This window comes from Mus musculus, chromosome 7 (assembly GCF_000001635.26).
Source record: "Mus musculus strain C57BL/6J chromosome 7, GRCm38.p6 C57BL/6J".
Lineage (NCBI taxonomy): Eukaryota > Metazoa > Chordata > Mammalia > Rodentia > Muridae > Mus > Mus musculus.
In genome coordinates, this window is record NC_000073.6 from 42,888,104 (window position 1) to 42,907,045 (window position 18,942).

General features: G+C 45.0%; 1 protein-coding gene across 1 annotated transcript in view; it reads right to left on the reverse strand.

Moving 5' to 3' along the window:
* Window positions 1-15,147: 15,147 nt before the first annotated feature.
* The window catches only part of Vmn2r63 (vomeronasal 2, receptor 63), a 30,539-nt gene continuing 26,744 nt past the window's right edge, over window positions 15,148-18,942 (reverse strand). Inside the window, exon 6 of the mRNA NM_001105060.1 lies at window positions 15,148-16,067. Coding sequence (NP_001098530.1) covers window positions 15,148-16,067 — 920 coding nt within the window. The remainder of the gene's footprint in view (window positions 16,068-18,942) is intronic.

Below are 18,942 nucleotides of genomic sequence, written 5' to 3' on the forward strand. Positions count from 1 at the left end.
CTGGCTTTTGTAGACTCTGGATTCCAGGCTTTGCAACCCTAGCGGCACCTCTATATCCTTTGACTAAGGAAGGGGTTCCTTTTGAGTGGAAAGAAGAGCACCAAAGAGCTTTTGAGGCTATCAAGTCGTCTCTAATGACTGCCCCCGCGCTAGCATTACCAGACTTGACTAAGCCTTTCGTCCTATATGTGGACGAGAGAGCGGGCGTAGCCAGGGGAGTGTTGACACAAGCACTGGGACCCTGGAAGAGACCTGTAGCCTATTTGTCAAAGAAATTAGGTCCCGTTGCTAGTGGATGGCCCACATGTCTGAAAGCTATTGCGGCAGTGGCCCTGCTGATCAAAGTTGCTGACAAATTGACAATGGGACAACAGGTGACTGTTGTAGCCCCTCATGCCTTGGAAAGTATCGTGCGGCAGCCACCTGACAGATGGATGACAAATGCCCGAATGACACACTATCAGAGCTTGCTGCTAAATGAGCGTGTAACCTTTGCACCCCCTGCCATCCTCAACCCAGCTACCCTTCTCCCTCTAACAAATGATTCCGTCCCAGTACATCAATGTACAGACATCCTCGCTGAAGAAACTGGGACCAGAAGAGACCTGACTGACCAACCCTGGCCTGGAGCTCTGTGAGGAGCCGCCCTCACATTTGCCATTACAAGATGGCGCTGACAGCTGTGTTCTAAGTGGTAAACATAATCTGCACACGTGCAGGGGCAGTTTTCCCGCCATGTGTTCTGCCTTTCTCGTGATGACAACTGAGCCGATGGGCTGCAGCCAATCAGGGAGTAATAATACGTCCTAGGCGGAGGATAATTCTCCTTAAAAGGGACGGGGTTTTGCCATTCTTTTTCTCTCTCTTGTTCTTGCTTTTTCTCTCTCTTGTTCTTGCTTTTTCTCTCTCTTGCTCTTGCTTTTTCTCTTTCTTGTTCTTGTTCTTTTTCTTGCTTTCTTGCTCTTGTGCTCTTGCTCTCTAGCTCCTGAAGATGTAAGCAATAAAGCTTTTGCCGCAGAAGATTCCGGTTTGTTGCGTTCTTCCTGGCCGGTCGCGAGAACGCATGTAAGAGTTGGTGCTGAGACCCGGGACGAGAAGACCTGGGACGAGAAAACCCGGGACGAGAAATCCTGGGATGAGAAAACCCGGGACGGTTACCATCACCGGCGCAAGGAAGATCCCTCATTCTGGAACCAGAACTGCGGGTCATGGTAATGAAGTGTTCCCGTAAAACAGACTGTTGAGAAGGATTCAACTGCGTGAATTCAGAACTCTTCAGCTGGGGAACGGTGGTAATGAAGTGTTCCCGTAAAACAGACTGTTGAGAAGGATTCAACTGCGTGAATTCAGAACTCTTCAGCTGGGGAACAGGGTACCCGTAAGTATAGCTTTACAAGGTAAGTCTGGTCTTGAACTTTCTAACAAAATTCAAGACAGTCTATCAGAAGTAAAGTGGGAAATAGCTTTACAAGGTACGTCTGGCCTTGAACTTTCTAACGAAATTCAAGACAGTCTATCAGAAGTAAAGTGGGAAATAGCTTTACAAGGTATGTTTGACCTTGAACTTTCTCTAGTGTTAGGAGCCTTTTTGTTCCTTTTCACATGTTATCAAGTGGTTAAGGCAGGGCTGAAAATTCTGGATGAAATTCAGGGCAATCTATCAGAAGTAAAGCGGGGAGAGAGAGTAGGAGCAAAGAGGAAATATGGTTCACAAAATAAGTATACAGGCCTTTCCACGGGTCTTGAACCTGAGGAAAAGTTTAGGTCAGGTAAGAATACCTGGGGAGAGATTAGAAGGAAGGAAAAGAAAAAAGATCAATCAGCGGAGGTCTCTAGGAGAAGGAGTCTATACTCATCACTAGATGAGCTCAAGGAGCCAGTTCTTAATAGTTCTGAATCAGATGAAAAGGCTATTAGGGCCTGGAAGGCGCTCTCCCGAGCAGGTGAAGCCACTGGACAACTAACAAAGATCGTCCAGAGACCTCAGGAGTCATTCTCAGATTTTGTGGCCAGACTGACAGAGGCAGCAGAGCGTATTTTTGGAGATTCAGAGCAAGCCGCACCTCTGGTAGAACAGCTCATTTATGAGCAAGCCACACAGGAGTGCAGAGCGGCCATAGCCCCAAGAAAGAACAAAGGTTTACAAGACTGGCTCAGGGTTTGTCGGGAGCTCGGGGGCCCTCTCACCAATGCAGGCTTAGCGGCCTCCATCCTCCAATCCCAAAAATGCTCCATGGGCAGAAATTAATCAACGCATAGATCTTGTCCAGGAACAACTAGATGTATTATGGCAAATAGCTCAGCTGGGATGTGAATAAAAGTTTCCGGGATTGTGCGTTACTTCCATTCAGTATGAGAAATTTACTAGGGCAGCTAATTTGTCAAAAAGTCTTTCTCAGTATATGTTACAGAATTGGACGGCTGAATTTGAACAGACCCTTCGGGAATTGAGACTTCAGATCAACTCCACGCGCTTGGACCTGTCCCTGACCAAAGGATTACCCAATTGGATCTCCTCAGCATTTTCCTTCTTTAAAGAATGGGTGGGATTGATATTATTTGGAGATACACTTTGCTGTGGATTAGTGTTGCTTCTTTGGTTGGTCTGTAAGCTTAAGGCCCAAACTAGGAGAGACAAGGTGGTTATTGCCCAGGCACTTGCAGCTCTAGAACATGGTGCTTCCCCTGATATATGGTTATCTATGCTTAAGCAATAGGTCGCTGGCCATTCAGCTCTTGCACCCCACGAGGCTAGTCTCATTGCACGGGATAGAGTGAGTGTGCTTCAGCAGCCCGAGAGAGTTGCACGGCTAAGCACTGCAGTAGAAGGGCTCTGCGGCACATATGAGCCTATTCTAGGGAGACATGTCATCTTTCAAGAAGGTTGAGTGTCCAAGTGTCCTTCTCCCCAGGAAAAACGACACGGGAGCAGGTCAGGGTTGCTCTGGGTAAAAGCCTGTGAGCCTAAGAGCTAATCCTGTACATGGCTCCTTTACCTGCACACTGGGGATTTGACCTCTATCTCCACTCTCATTAATATGGGTGGCCTATTGCTCTTATTAAAAGAAAAGGGGGATCTGTGAGGAGCCGCCCTCACATTTGCCATTACAAGATGGCGCTGACAGCTGTGTTCTAAGTGGTAAACATAATCTGCACACGTGCAGGGGCAGTTTTCCCGCCATGTGTTCTGCCTTTCTCGTGATGACAACTGAGCCGATGGGCTGCAGCCAATCAGGGAGTAATAATACGTCCTAGGCGGAGGATAATTCTCCTTAAAAGGGACGGGGTTTTGCCATTCTTTTTCTCTCTCTTGTTCTTGCTTTTTCTCTCTCTTGTTCTTGCTTTTTCTCTCTCTTGCTCTTGCTTTTTCTCTTTCTTGTTCTTGTTCTTTTTCTTGCTTTCTTGCTCTTGTGCTCTTGCTCTCTAGCTCCTGAAGATGTAAGCAATAAAGCTTTTGCCGCAGAAGATTCCGGTTTGTTGCGTTCTTCCTGGCCGGTCGTGAACGCGTGTAAGAGAGCTCCCAGTTGGTATACGGACGGCAGCAGTTTCCTGATAGAGGGGAAGCGAAAGGCTGGAGCTGCGGTGGTGGACAGGAAAAAGGTAATTTGGGCAAGCGCTTTGCCTGAAGGAACGTCGGCACAAAAGGCTGAACTTATAGCACTTATACAAGCCCCCCGAGAGGCTAAAGGTAAGATCGTTAACATCTACACTGACAGCCGCTATGCTTTTGCTACCGCACACATCCATGCGGCCATCTACAGGCAGCGAGGGCTATTGACCTCGGCTGGTAAAGACATTAAAAACAAAGAAGAAATTCTGGCCCTGTTGGAAGCCATACATGCACCTAAGAAGGTAGCCATCATCCACTGCCCCGGCCACCAAAGAGGAGAAGACTTGGTGGCCAAGGGCAACCGAATGGCAGACTCAGTGGCAAAACAAGTTGCTCAAGGGGCCATGATCTTAACTGAAAAAGGTGATCCGCCCAAAAGCCCTGAGGATGAGAGGTATAACATAAAAGAGCTATTGTGGACCAGTGATCCCCTCCCATATTTTTTTGAAGGAAAAATAGAATTGACTCCCGAAGAAGGAATAAAATTTGTGAAAGGACTACACCAATTCACCCACCTGGGAGTTGAAAAAATGATGAGACTAATTAAGAATTCCCGATACCAAGTCCCCAACCTGAAGTCAGTGGCTCAAAAGATTATAGACTCCTGCAAACCATGTGCATTCACTAATGCGACTAGAGCCTACAAAGAACCTGGAAAGAGACAACGGGGAGACCGTCCTGGAGTGTATTGGGAGGTAGATTTTACTGAAGTTAAACTTGGAATGTATGGTAACAAGTATCTGTTAGTATTTGTAGACACTTTTTCAGGATGGGTTGAGGTGTTTCCCACTAAAACTGAGACTGCCCAGATTGTGGCCAAGAAGATCCTTGAAGAAATCCTGCCAAGATTTGGAATCCCTATGGTAATCGGGTCCGACAATGGACCAGCTTTTGTTGCCCAGGTAAGTCAGGGCTTGGCCACTCAGTTGGGCATCGATTGGAAATTACACTGTGCTTACCGCCCTCAAAGCTCAGGACAGGTAGAGAGGATGAATAGGACCTTAAAAGAGACCTTGACTAAATTAGCCATTGAGACCGGCGGGAAAGACTGGGTGGCTCTCCTCCCTCTTGCGCTCTTCCGAGCCCGAAACACCCCTGGACGTTTCGGGCTCACTCCTTTTGAAGTTCTGTATGGAGGACCTCCCCCTTTAATGGAACCTGGTGGAACATTGGTTTCCGACTCTGACCCTGTCTTACCCTCCTCTTTGCTTATTCATTTAAAGGCCCTAGAAGTGATTAGGACCCAAATTTGGGACCAACTGAAGGCAGCCTATACCCCAGGGACCACCGCAGTACCCTACGGGTTCCGAGTTGGAGACAAAGTCTTGGTCAGACGGCATCGAACCGGCAGCCTCGAACCACGGTGGAAGGGACCCTATTTGGTGCTACTGACAACCCCTACTGCGGTAAAAGTTGACGGGATTGCCTCCTGGATCCACGCCTCCCACGTCAAGAGGGCCGCCAGTCAAGATGAAGAAAACCACGAAGACAATTGGACAGTGGCAGTCACTGACAATCCTCTTAAGCTTCGTTTGCGCCACAGGCGCCACCCTGAGCCTAGGGAACCATAACCCTCATGCTCCAATTCAACAGTCTTGGGAAGTGCTTAATGAGGAGGGAAACATTGTGTGGGCAACCACTGCAGTCCATCCCCTCTGGACTTGGTGGTCTGATCTCACACCTGACATCTGTAAGTTAGTGGCAGGATTCCCCAAATGGGACTTCCCCGATCATACCGATCTTAGTAACCCACCCCCTGAAGAGCGGTGTGTCCCAAACGGGATAGGGAGCACATATGGGTGTTCAGGGCAGTTTTACCGAGCTAATCTTAGAGCTGCACAATTTTATGTTTGCCCTGGTCAGGGTCAGAGCAAAAGGCTTCAACGAGAATGTGGAGGGGCATCAGATTACTTTTGTGGTAAATGGACATGTGAAACGACAGGGGAATCTTACTGGAAGCCCTCCTCTGACTGGGACCTAATCACGGTAAAACGAGGAAGTGGCTATGATAAGTCAAACCAAGGAGAAAGAAACCCCTATAAATATCCAGAGAGTGTGTGCGCTTTTAAAAACAGCCCCCCAGGACCATGCAAAGGTAAATACTGCAACCCCCTACTTATAAAGTTCACCGAGAAAGGGAAACAACACCGTCTAAGTTGGCTTAAAGGAAATAGGTGGGGTTGGCGAGTATACATTCCACTAAGAGATCCTGGGTTCATTTTCACGATCAGACTGACAGTGAGAGACCCGGCGGTGACACTCGTTGGGCCCAACAAGGTCCTTATAGAACAGGGCCCCCCAGTCGTACCGGCTCCCCCAAAAGTCCCAGCCGTACCAGCTCCACCAACTCCACAGCCCAACATAGTGGTACCCTCCCTAGGGACTAATACTCCCCTCATAAAGCCTATCTTGGCTTCCCCACCACCCCTAGGTACAGAGAACCGTCTGGTCAGTCTAGTCCAGGGAGCTTTTTTAGCTTTAAATAGAACTAACCCTAATATGACTCAATCATGCTGGTTATGCTATACCTCTAGCCCCCCTTATTATGAAGGAATAGCTCAGATCAGGACTTATAATATTACTTCAGATCATTCTCAATGTCTTTGGGGAGAAAACAGAAAGTTGACTCTAGCAGCAGTTTCAGGAAGAGGGCTTTGTTTGGGCCAGGTACCTCAGGATAAAGGGCACCTCTGTAATCAGACCCAGAACATCCAGTCTAGCAAAAGCGGTCAGTATCTAGTGCCCCCCTTAGACACAGTATGGGCTTGCAATACCGGTCTCACTCCTTGTGTGTCTATGTCTGTTTTTAATAGTTCCAAAGATTTCTGCATTTTGGTTCAGCTTATTCCCAGACTCCTGTATCATGATGATAGCTCCTTTTTAGATAAATTTGAGCATCGGGTCCGCTGGAGAAGAGAGCCCGTTACCTTAACTTTGGCAGTTCTATTAGGATTAGGAGTAGCGGCTGGAGTAGGTACAGGAACCGCTGCCTTAATTAAGACCCCCCAATACTATGAAGAACTACGTGCAGCTATGGATGTTGATCTTAGAACTATAGAACAGTCTATAACCAAATTAGAAGAATCTTTAACTTCCCTGTCCGAAGTGGTGCTACAGAATAGAAGGGGATTAGACTTATTATTCCTTAAAGAAGGAGGACTGTGTGCTGCCCTAAAAGAAGAATGTTGTTTTTATGTTGACCATTCAGGAGTAATCAAAGATTCTATGGCCAAACTTAGAGAACACCTAGATATACGTAAAAGAGAAAGAGAAAGCCAACAAGGATGGTTCGAAAGCTGGTTTAATAAGTCCCCTTGGCTCACCACTCTCCTCTCCACCATAGCAGGACCTTTGATTACTCTTATGCTTTTGCTTACTTTTGGCCCCTGCATCCTTAATAAGTTAGTAGCTTTTATTAGAGAAAGGATAAATGCAGTACAGGTTATGGTACTAAGGCAACAATATCGGGTCCTTCAGGAGGTTGAAAACTCGCTCTAAGATTAGAGCTATTTCCTAAAAGGAGTGGGGAATGAAGAATAAAAAATTACTGAACTCTTCCTCACCCCAGAGCCCAACCCCTCCCATCTAGAGAGTGTTCCCAGAACACTCCTGAACTCTTCACCCCAGAATGCATTCCTGAACTCCTCACCCTAGAGTTCGAACCCTCCCAACTAAAGACTGTTCCAAGAACATTTTTGAGATAAGAGCCTCCTGGAACAACCTCAGAATGAACCGGGTACATTGCCAAATAATAGGACATGACCCCTTAGTTACGTAGAATCCCTTGGCAGAACCCCTTGTCCCTTGGCAGAACCCCTTAGTTATGTAAACTTGTACTTTCCCTACCCCGATCTCCCCCCTTGAGTTTTCCTATATAGGCCTGTGAAAAATTTGGCTGGTCGTCGATTCTCCTCTACACCACTAGGTGTATGAGTTTCGACCCCAGAGCTCTGGTCTATGTGCTTTCATGCTGTTGCTTTATTAAATCTTGCCTTCAACATTTTGAGTTCGGTCTCAGTGTCTTCTTGGGTCCGCGGCTGTCCCGAGGCTTGAGTGAGGGTCTCCCTTCGGAGGTCTTTCATTGTCTCCCTTCCTTCTCCTTTTCCATCAGTCTGTATCTCCATTTGTCTCCCTGAATCTCTCTGTGTATCTTGCTCTGCCTGAAAAGCCTGGCTGTATTTCCTGCCCCAGCTCCAGATGCCAGCTCTTTATTACGCAAAAAACGACATTCCTTCATTTTACAGGCAGGTAAGGAGGTGCCAATCATATCCTGCTAGCTAAGTACTTCTAGGTGCTGTTTCTTTGTTAAGAAATCTGGGCTAGTGAAACAAAGTATACATATATTCAAAGAGAACGCTTGGCGCCTCTGTGCAAGTTATTTGCTGGAACACTTCAATCCCCAGGACTCAAACCTTCTTGTGGCTTGTCTTCTCTCTATTCTTGTGCTTATTGGCTATCAGAATTTGTCGCTAGACAGGTGTTAACTGCTAATAATAGGAAGGGACTTTGCTGTGTTTTCCCATAGGACTAGCCTAAGCCTATTTGGGTGCTGGGGGACTGCAGTGGACATGGGGGAATAAAGGGAGTTAGAGAAAACCCACATCCCGCCAGAGTTCCAGTGCTCTGGGCGGTTGGACTTTCCACGGGGCCCTGGGTGGGGTGTCTGGCTGTGGGATGCTACAGACAAGGGGCAGTCCTAGGTCTCTGGGCCTCAGAGGTCAGAGATAACAGGTTCTCAGTCTCAGGCATCCCTGACACCGCTGGACACGTCGGATGAGCTGAGAACAAAATGGGGGTCCCGGGGGCAGCTCAGTCATCCCCAGGGCCTAAGGAAGGAGAGAGTAGGAAAGCCTTCTGGTGGGAGGTTAGACGCTGCTCTTTAGGGGAAAGCCTATCCCATCTTTTAAGTATGATGGGCCTGAAAAACCCACAACCTGAGGACTCCCCCACGTTCTGACTCAGGAGAGGCGACACCCCAAATCACTCATGATAAATGGTCTTAATGCAATCTGCAAGAGGACTTTTTATTCCAGACCCTCTCTGGACCCCACAGTAGTACACTATGGCAGAGATGGAGGACCATGGACCAAATGCGGAATTGGGACAGCTTTTATGGGGTTACAACAAAGCCCAAGATTTGCAAACCAATCATGTCATAGCATCAAGAGCCAGCAGTGCGGGCCAATGGATTCATACCACTCCATAGTTTCTAGGCCAACCATTTTAAATCATCAAGCCTGCACCCCAGGGGCCAATCAGTTTCCTATAGCCTCAGAGGTCCGCATTTACACGGGTTCCTGGGCGGGTTGGCAAAACGCAGTTTCAGTGTGTAATATTTTCTTCTATGGTGCAAGCGGTTTACAGAAGCTAGAGAAGCGGTTAGTCAACTAATCACCTGTTATCTTACTAGGCCAAGATCATGTATTCACAGCGGGGCCCTGGAGCAGCAAGAAGTCTGACCTTTTACCTATACTCTGGCAGGGAGCAGGGTCTGGAATTTGTGGTATTTAGGGCTTCTTAGGAGGCTGGAGTTGGGGCTGTGTTTTCTGTCCTTTCAGGCCTTGATGAGCAGAGACAGTCTATGGTTTTAGAGCTTTATTGTAGAAGGGCAGGAAGAAAGAGAGAAGGTAGAAAGAGGGAGAGAGGCCGGCCACGATCACGTGGAAAGTGGGGGGAAGGGAGAGAGAGAAGGAGGGCTAGAGATAAAAGTAAGAAAAGTGAAAGCTTAAAGAAAGAGAGGAAGGGCCAAGTAGCCCCTTTTATACTGGGCTGGGCTACCTTGATGTTGCTAGGTAACTGTGGGGCGGAGCATACCTGGCTATAGTCAGGTAACTGTGGGTGTGGAATCTAGCCAGAATGCCAGGAGCTTAGGGCTTTGTCTGTGTGACTTACAGTCACAGAATTATGGAGTTGGGGGCTCTGTGGTGTCAGTCACCTGTCTCTGGGAATGTGGCTCACTGTTCTATCCCTTGTAGAGTTTTCTACGGGGTCTCTACAGGGTCATTGGAATAAGCCTCATTCAACCAAATCAGGCTGCTTTCATGGCTCCACATTTGGGTTCCTTCCATGAATGTCTGATTCCACCCCACTGACTGGAAAGATGGCCTAACTCTTATTGATTAGTCAAGGATGGAAAAGAGAAGTGTAGTGGTGAGTTTAGCTACCTTGCTTTGGCTCCTGGTGGGTCATACTCTCAGCCAACCACCCAGGATCTCTTTGGATTTGAGAATGAAAGACACACACACACACACACACACACACACACACACACACACACGTCAATTTATGATGTGCCATGACTAGCTCAAAGACTGGGTACTCTTAAACCTTCCCCTGCTAGCAAATGCTCTTGTCCGGTACTCCTGAGACTCCTAAACCTTCCCCTGCTATCCCAAGTCCAGTCTGGGAAATGACCAGTGGCCACTTACCCAAATTCTTACATGGCTGGTAGACTTTCTCTCCTGAAGCTCTTATATCCCATCCTTCTCCCCGGAGTCATGGTGATTCTCTGTCTTCCTTCATCCCAGTTCCTAGACAATGCAAATCTGGAGGTCCCACCTCAGTCCACCTGCCAACCATTGGCTGCTGGCTCTTTATTGAGTGATCAAAAACCAAGTAGGGAAAAGGACCTTCAGCATTTGGACTCACAGATTCCCAATTTTGGGGGCTGGATTAATTCAAAGTGTTGGAGCCAATCCCCAACACAGAAGAGATGGCATCCCCAATGAAACAAGAAGATCTTCCAGAAGGATGTCCATAACCTAATGGTAGCTGCCCGGGACATGTGTCTCACTGCAGGCTTTCCTTTTCTCTTTTCTTATCACTGTCTTTGTTATCCTTCATTCTAACTCTGCTTCTGCTCAGCCTCTTCCTAACCCTCCCACTACCCACTGGAGATGATTTGCTAGGTTCACTTACAATGAATCCAATAAAATAATAGGAACCCAAGACTTCCCAACGGAAAAATGTTGGACCAGGATTGAGATTCTCCTATAACCAGAGTCCATCTCCACAATTCTCAACGCTTTCCTCTGCTTTTCTTAACGAAACAAAGGTGATGCCCCCAAAAGGCCTCTACCTCTGCAGGTTGCAGCTATTGGAGTTGCAGAATTATACCACTAACCACAGTGGCACCATACCTGCCAGCCTTAAAACTTATTTTCAGCTTTTTATCAATTATCCATAGGAAGAGTGATGGCAGATAGGAGTTGTAGGAGTGGTGGCAGAGTAGCTGGTGCATTGGATATTCCTGGTTGTCAACTTGACTGTATCTGGAATGAACTAAAATTCAGAACTGGGGAGCTCACTTGTGATCCAGATCTTGAGGCTGAAAGATACAGGTTTCTGATTCAGATCATTGCATGGAAATCTTCAGGCATAGGGGCCAAGAAAAGCTTAGGCCTAGGCAAAGTAGTACAAGCTGCTAATCCCAGGAGACTGAGGCTAGGAGATCTCAGAGTTCAAGGTCAGCCTGTGACAAAACAAGTCCCAGATTCAGGCGTGGTGGTACACACCTTTAATCTGGGTCAGACCTTCTGTGGGAGGCCTACATGAAGACATTGGAAGAAGGAAGACTCACTCTTTGTTTTCTGGCTGAACCTACGTGGAAGCACATCTGTTGGAACCCACCTCTTCAGGATTCCAAGTCATACAGAAGACCAAGTCAAACAAGCCCCATGAGACTGAACAACTACTAGATTCTTGAACTTCCCATTCACAGCTGACCATTGTTGGGTCAGTTGTACTACAGACTGTAAGTCATCACAATAAATTCCCTCAATACACAGAGACATTCCATAAGTTCTGTGACTCTGAGAACCCTGACTAATACAGCAGACTTACACATCATGTGACAGCTTGTCTCCTCCTCCAAACCAATATTTATTCACATTAATATTCTTCAACAGGAAAATCAAACTCAGATAGAGGTTTAAACCAGTCCTTGCTGGTAACAATACCTCCACTACACAGTCAACCTCTACTTTCCTAACTACCTACCCTAACTCCTCCCGATGTTTCTGCATTTCTCTCTCTTGTTCATTGTTGGTAGCTGCTACCATTAACATCTCACTTCACAAAACCCATGGGTCCTTACCTATGAGGAAATTACAAAATGAGTCCTTTCCTCAGCCTGCCATTCCCCTTTGTCTTGAAGGGCCCTCATCAAGATTTCACATTAATAGTCACATAATATCACTGTCACTAAGCCAGTATGTGCTAACCCTCGTACACTTCTGTGGTGCCAAACACTATCAGTTCCTGCATCAAAGCCCCTTTTCAAGGTTTCTGTACTCCTGTGATAATTATTCCCCAGGTTTCTCTCTATGAGATTGAGGAGATTATTTAACAGCTTGGAGGAGACCAAAAAAAATGAGAGATCTTCATCCCTCTACACTGCAGACTAGGTGTTCCAGTCTCACTGGGTGCTACTGCAACTGGTGGATCTGCACTCATCCAAACACGCCATTTGCCCAGTGACTTCCAATACAAAATTGACCAGATGGTGGACTCCACTAAGAACATTCTTGAATCCTTTAAATGACAGATAAACTCCATAGTGGGGTTTGCACTCCAGAACTTGAGGGTCCTAGACTTAGTTACTGCTGAACATGGAGGGACTTGTTTTTTTGTTGGGGGAGAAATGTTGTTTCTTTGTTCTATCTGGGCTGGTGGAACATGATATATGTATCCTCAAAGACCTCTGATGGGATCCAAGGAATGATACTTGTCCCACACCTCACCACCCTGGTACTTAAATCCTTTTGTGGTTTGGCTTCTACCCCTCCTTGTTCTCATATTGGCCATCTGAGAACTGCTGCTCCTGGCATACTGCCTTGTCAAATTTTTAAAATGGCAGATAAATAACATTGCAAAAATCATTGATAATCAGGTTCTTTTTCAATACCAGATGGCCCTAGCTTAGAGGGAGAAGAGTATGGTGATACCTCATCATTATAAAATAAAACAGAAGGAAATGTCAGCAGGCTCTGCTGCTATGGTCAAAGTCTGACATTACCAGAAAGCCTAGAGCTCAGTGAAAAATGGTGAACTCCCTTGTTCAGCAAGGCATCCTCTTATCAAACTGGGGGATCCAGGACCCCACTCCCTCCCCTCTACCTGCGAAATGTCACATAACTTCAGCTAGATTACAGGTTCATCTTCTTTTCTCCTAATTCGTACCCACTCAGCTAGCACCTGAGATTCCTGGAATGCCTCCCCATTCTAAAGAGGTATTTTAATAGCTTAGCCTTCAGCCAATGACCTTTGTCCACCCTGAGCATTCCTAGCCCCTTTTCCCCAAATTATAAAACTCTTGATCCACCCTGAAAAAAGTTGACTTTTCTCCTTCAAGCTGATCCCATTCTTTCATTTCCATTGGTACTCACAGGGCCTCTGAACCCCAAGTCTCTTGGCCCTACTCCATTTGCCCTGGTGACCTGATATTCATCAATGATCCCCGGGGGCAGGGGAACCATGGTTGGCTTCAAATAACAATTTAAAGATCAAAGCTAAGAATAATAGGAATGAGCCAAGCAGTGGTGGCGCACGCCTTTAATCCCAGCACTTGAGAGGCAGAGGCAGATGGATTTCTGAGTTCGAGGCCAGGCTGGTCTACAGAGTGAGTTCCAGGACAGCCAGAGCTGCACAGAGAAAACTTGTCTCGAAAAAACAAAACAAAACAAAACAAAACCCAACAACAACAACAAAACCCAAAAGAATAATAGGAAGGAAAAACTATGAAGAGTGCCAGCTAAAAGACTGAGAAAGTATTTAACAAAATCATAGAAGAAAATTTTCCTAATCTTAAGAAGAACATGCTCTTAATCTTAAGAAAGCTTTCTTCTTTCTCTCTCTGTCTTTCTCTCTTTCTCTCTCTCGGTTCTTTAGACTGGGTTTCTATTTGTAGCGCTGGCTATCCTGGAACTCATGATGTAGACCAGGCTAGCCTCGAACTCAGAAATCTGTCTGCCTCTGCCTGCCAAGTGCTGGGATTAAAGGCATGCACGACCACTGCCCAGCTACAAAGCTTTTTTCTTACAAACATGGGTTTAATTCATTTAGCACTAAAATGGTAGAAGCCTTTTCTTTTTTTTTTTTTTTGTTGTTGTTTTTGTTTTGTTTTGTTTTTTGAGACAGGGTTTCTCTGTATAGCTCTGACTGTCCTGGAACTCACTTTGTAGACCAGGCTGGCCTCGAACTCAGAAATCCGCCTGCCTCTGACTCCCAAGTGCTGGGATTAAAGGCATGTGCCACCACCACCCAGCTGCCTTTTCTTTTTCTATGTAATAAAGATTCAAGCTCATTTTTCATCCAGAATGAGTGAGTTCTTTTTGCACCAGTGCTTGGTCTTTTGCTCCATATGCACATGTAAGAATGCGTGTGTGTGAGTATTAAATTGTGAGAATGTATGCATGTGTTGTGTAAGTGTGTGTGTATAAGTATGTAATTGTGAAAATTCATGCAAGCTGGGCCCAACTGAGTTTGAATGGAAATGTATAAATGAATAAATGAGCATGCATGAATTTGTATATGAATTTATGTGAGATTATGCATATTCGCTTATGTAAAAGTTTTTCCTTCTTCAAATGTTATTCTCTTCTTCTGGTTCAATAGAAGTTTATTGCTTCAAACTTCCCCCTAGCCTGACAAGCAAGAGGTACCTGGACAATAGGGAAAAGTCTCTAGCAATGAATCCTTTACTTAATCTCCTGCTGTTTTAGGATGAAGTGCTAAATGCCTGAGAGTGCAGTCTCTGGCCTCAGAGAAACACAGAAGGCAGATCTGCTACAATAGCATAGTAACTTAAACTTAAGCAAGTAAACTTTTTATTATACAGCAACCCTCAATTTCTCCTAAGACAAAGCCTTACCATCGCCTAAGCTCTTCCCCCTCCACTGCATCAACAAGAACCAAGAAAGAAGAACCACCCCACCCCACCCCACCCCCCCACCCCCCCTGCTCGGGCTGGCCCAAGGAAAGGAAGTCAAGCACTCCTTGCATCTCCATGCACAATTGCCATCAGATGCTCGGCTTTAGGCGCTGAGACACCAATCTTCAATATCAGCACTTTGCAGATATCCATAACTTCATACCACAATTGTCAACTTATTGGGCAGCAGGCCAATAAAAATGCGAAGTGAGATCATATTACAGAAAAAAAAGTATAAAAAAGGGCTGGTGAGATGGCTCAGTGGGTAAGAGCACCCGGCTGCTCTTCCAAAGGTCCCGAGTTCAAATCCCAGCAACCACATGGTGGCTCACAACCATCCGTAATGATCTGACTCCCTCTTCTGGAGTGTCTGAAGACAGACAGCTACAGTGTACTTACATATAACCAATAAATCTTTAAAAAAAAAAGTATAAAAAAATATCAATCTCAGATAAAAATGGTTATAGAACAAAGAGGCAAAGCAATGAAATTAAGAATTATGAACCCACATAATCATATATCTGAATAAGAGATTTAGAATGGTGTGGCACTGGTATCAACCATTATATTTAATTAACATGGAATAATTTTAACTTTTAAATAAAATTTAAATGACTACTTTTCTTGAATGTATTTTGTGCCTGATATCAAGACATGAGTTCTTATCTGGCCTTAACAAAATTATGTAGCATTTGGGGGCAAATATCAAAACAAGGAGTGTTATACTGGAAGCCAAGACCGACAAGACTTCCATAGCCACCATGACCTTCCCCTTTGTGCTATGGTACACAGGGAGGAAAGTGATCCAAACACAGAAGAATACCTGCATGCTGAATGACAGGCACTTGGCTTCATTGAATGTGTCAGGCAGATTCCTGGATAAGAAGGCCATGGTATAGCTCCCAAGTGCTAAGGAGCAAAGGTATCCCAGTACACAGTGGAAAGCAACTGCAGAACCCTTGTTGCACATAATGATGATGTGACCATGTTCAACATGAGCATTTTGATCGATAAAAGGTGGAGAGGTAGCCAGCCATATTCCACAGATAATAAGTTGGATCAGTGTGCAGATGGGAATAATGAGATTTGGGGCCCCTATTACTATTAACCACTTCACCATTCTAGCTGGAGAGGTGACCTTGAATGCAGTAACCACTACAATAGCTTTGGCTAACACTGTGGAGAGAGCCACAGTGAACAAAGTTCCAAATGCTGTTTGCTGCAAGATGCAGGTGGCTGTGTTGGGCTGCCCAATGTAGAGCAAGCAACTGAGAAAACAGATTATGAGTGTCAATAGCAGGGTGTAGCTGAGAACCCGATTATTGGCCTTGACAATGGGTGTGTCTCTGTGCTTCACAAAGACTACAAGAACCACAGCTGTGAGTACAGAGAAGTCCAGTGCTGTGATGGTGAGTGCCATCCCCAAGGGCTCTTCATAGGCCAAAAAGCTCACAGATTTCTGGAGGCAGTGGTTCTTCTCTGAGTTTGCATAGTGACTTTCTGGACACTGCACACACTGATCCATATCTGTTCAGAAGGGAAAGTGACTGTAAATTAATTTGCAGGTGTCACCTCCCCCCTAAGCTATTAATTATCCCCATCTCATTCATATGCTTCCTGGATAACCTTCCTTTCTTTTCTGAAACAAATACTTATGTACTCTGTGAATCATTTCCAACCTATGCAGCCTTCTTTACCTATTGTGATAAAAATCAAAGAAGTCCAATGCTTTCCTGCTTTTGTCTACTATCCCTTAATTTGTGACTCTGTTGCATCTAGTTTTTAGGTCATAAGATTACAGAATAATATTGTATAATCCTACTTGGATTCTGACATCACCTTAGAAAAATCTCCAATTTGTGGATTAGTAATTTGTTTAATGTGGACCATGTTCTTTGATGAACCTTCTTAGAGGCAAAGTGGGGGGCAGTATGTGGGGGTTCTTGGAGCAGAGATGAGGAAAAGGGATAACATTTGAAATGTAACAAATAGATGATTAATTTACAAAAAGAATTTCATTTCTTTCTTTTTTTTTAATAGATTTATTTATTTATTTTATGTATGTAAGTACACTGTTGCTACTACCTTCGGCCAGACCAGAAGAGGGCATCAGATCCATTACAGATGGTTGTAAGCCACCATGTGGTTGCTAGGATTTTAGCTCAGGACCTCTGGAAGAGCAGTCAGTGCTCTTAAACACGGAGCCATCTTTCCAGTACAAGAATTTAATTTGTTAGTGTGTTTAATACACATAGTTTTAAATTAATTATTTCATTTATTTACATCCAAAATGTAGACCCTGACCTGGTACCCCCTCCCAGAGTTTCCCACTCCATTCCCCCTTCCCTTTTCCTCTGAATGGATGTCCCCACAGTGCATCCTCATTATCCAGGGCATCAAGTCTCTACAAGAATAACCACATCCCCTCCTACTGGAGCCAGAATAGTCAGTCAGCCCTTTGCTACATGAGTCAAGGATCTCAGAACAGCCCATGTACACTCTTTCGTTGGTTGCTTAATCTCTGGGAACTCTTAGCATCTAATCAAGTTGACACTGATTGTCTTCTTATGGGATTGCCATCCACTTTAGTTCCCTCAATCCCTCCCCTAACTCTTCCACAGGGTTCTGCAACCTCAGTGCAATGGTTTGCTGTAAGTACCCTCATCTGTTTCAGTTATATTAACCTGTTTTCATTAAATCCTCTGGATACTCCAATTTGGTTAATAATATGAATGATTTTCAATTAATAAATACAATTGCATTCTTTGAGCTTAAATACTTCACTATTAATGTTGTTACAATTCATTACAACATTGTTTTTCAATGTTTAAGGAGAAAATTATTGAAATATGTTTAGGTATGCAAAAGAGGAGTTTTGAATATTCTGCACCTAAACATTTCTGATTTTCCTTGACCTAAAAGATGTTTTATACCAAAAGGAACCAGCATGTTTAGAGAACATTTCATCCAACACAAAAGAATGTATCTTCCTCTCAGTATCTCATCAATCTTTCTCCAAAACTGACCAGATACCCAGACACTAAGCAAGACACAACAGAAGGAATTTGAAATATTCCCTGCATGTGATAAGAATACCACTGATCAAAGCTAGACATCAACAACTACAGACACAATAGAAATCATACAAACTCATGGGAACTGAACAACTATCTCAACAGTCTAATAAATGAAAAAATGCCTTAAGGCAGAAAGAAAGCAATTGAAGACTTTCTAGAATTCTATGGAATTCTACAGAGCATTCCAAATTTTGGGACACAATAAAAATGGTACAAAGAAAACATTCATAAGTCTTGGAGCCTACAGTTAAGATTGAAACTAAAAAGTATCATCTTGAGTGAGGAAACTTAAATTCAAAGGACATGCATGGCGTGTATTCACTTATAAGTAGATATGAGCTATAAAATTCTAGATACCCACAATATATTCCCCAGACCCAACAAAGCTAAACAAGAAAGAAGGCCCAAGTTAGGATGCTTGAACCTTACTTTGAATGGGGAAAAATAGTGATAAGAGCAAGATGGTGGAAGGTGACTGGGTAGGAGAGGGGATGAGGATAGGAATGGGGCATTCAGGGTTAGGTGTGAGAATAGAAGGGAGATGGGGCCAGAGGGCCAGAAGAATGAATGGAAATGGGAAGCTGCTTTGGGTGTGGGGTGAGGGCATCTCTAGGACATGCCAGAGACCTGGAATGGGAGAGGCTCCTAGAAGTTTATGGAAGTAACTTTAGCAGATGGATGGAGGAAACTGGATGGGAGAAAGAAGGGGTGGGAGAGTAAGGAGGTGAGGTGTAGGAAAAGCCAGAGCGATAGGGCTGGGAGAATGAACAGAAATTGGCTGGGGGTGGGAGACATTCTTTGTACATGACAGAGATCTGGGATGTAGGAGGACCCAGGGAATTTATGAGGGTGACTCTAGCAGAGAAACCTAGCTGTGGGGAATATTGAGCCTGAAGTGACCCCTTTCTGTAGCCAGGCAGAACCCCCAGTGGAGGAATAATGACTACAACCTATAGAAAAAACGTTCCACCCAAAGTTTGTTCTGTCTACAGGAAATTCAGGGACACTGATGGAGCAGAGATCCAGGGAATGGCCAACAAATTGCTTGTCCAACTTGAGACACAATCTATAGGAAAGCATGAATCCATGACACCATTAATGATAGTTGGTTATGCTTACAGACAAGAGCTTAGCATAAATGTCCTCTGAGAGGCTACACCAAGCAGCTGACTGACACAAATGTAAAGACCCACAGGAAACATCTGATGTAACTCAAGGAGTCTCTTGGAAGAGTTAAGTGAAGGATTGCAGGATCCAGAGAGGCTAGAAACTTGACAGGAAGGCCAACAGAGTCAAATAACCTGAACACTTGACTGCTCTCAGAG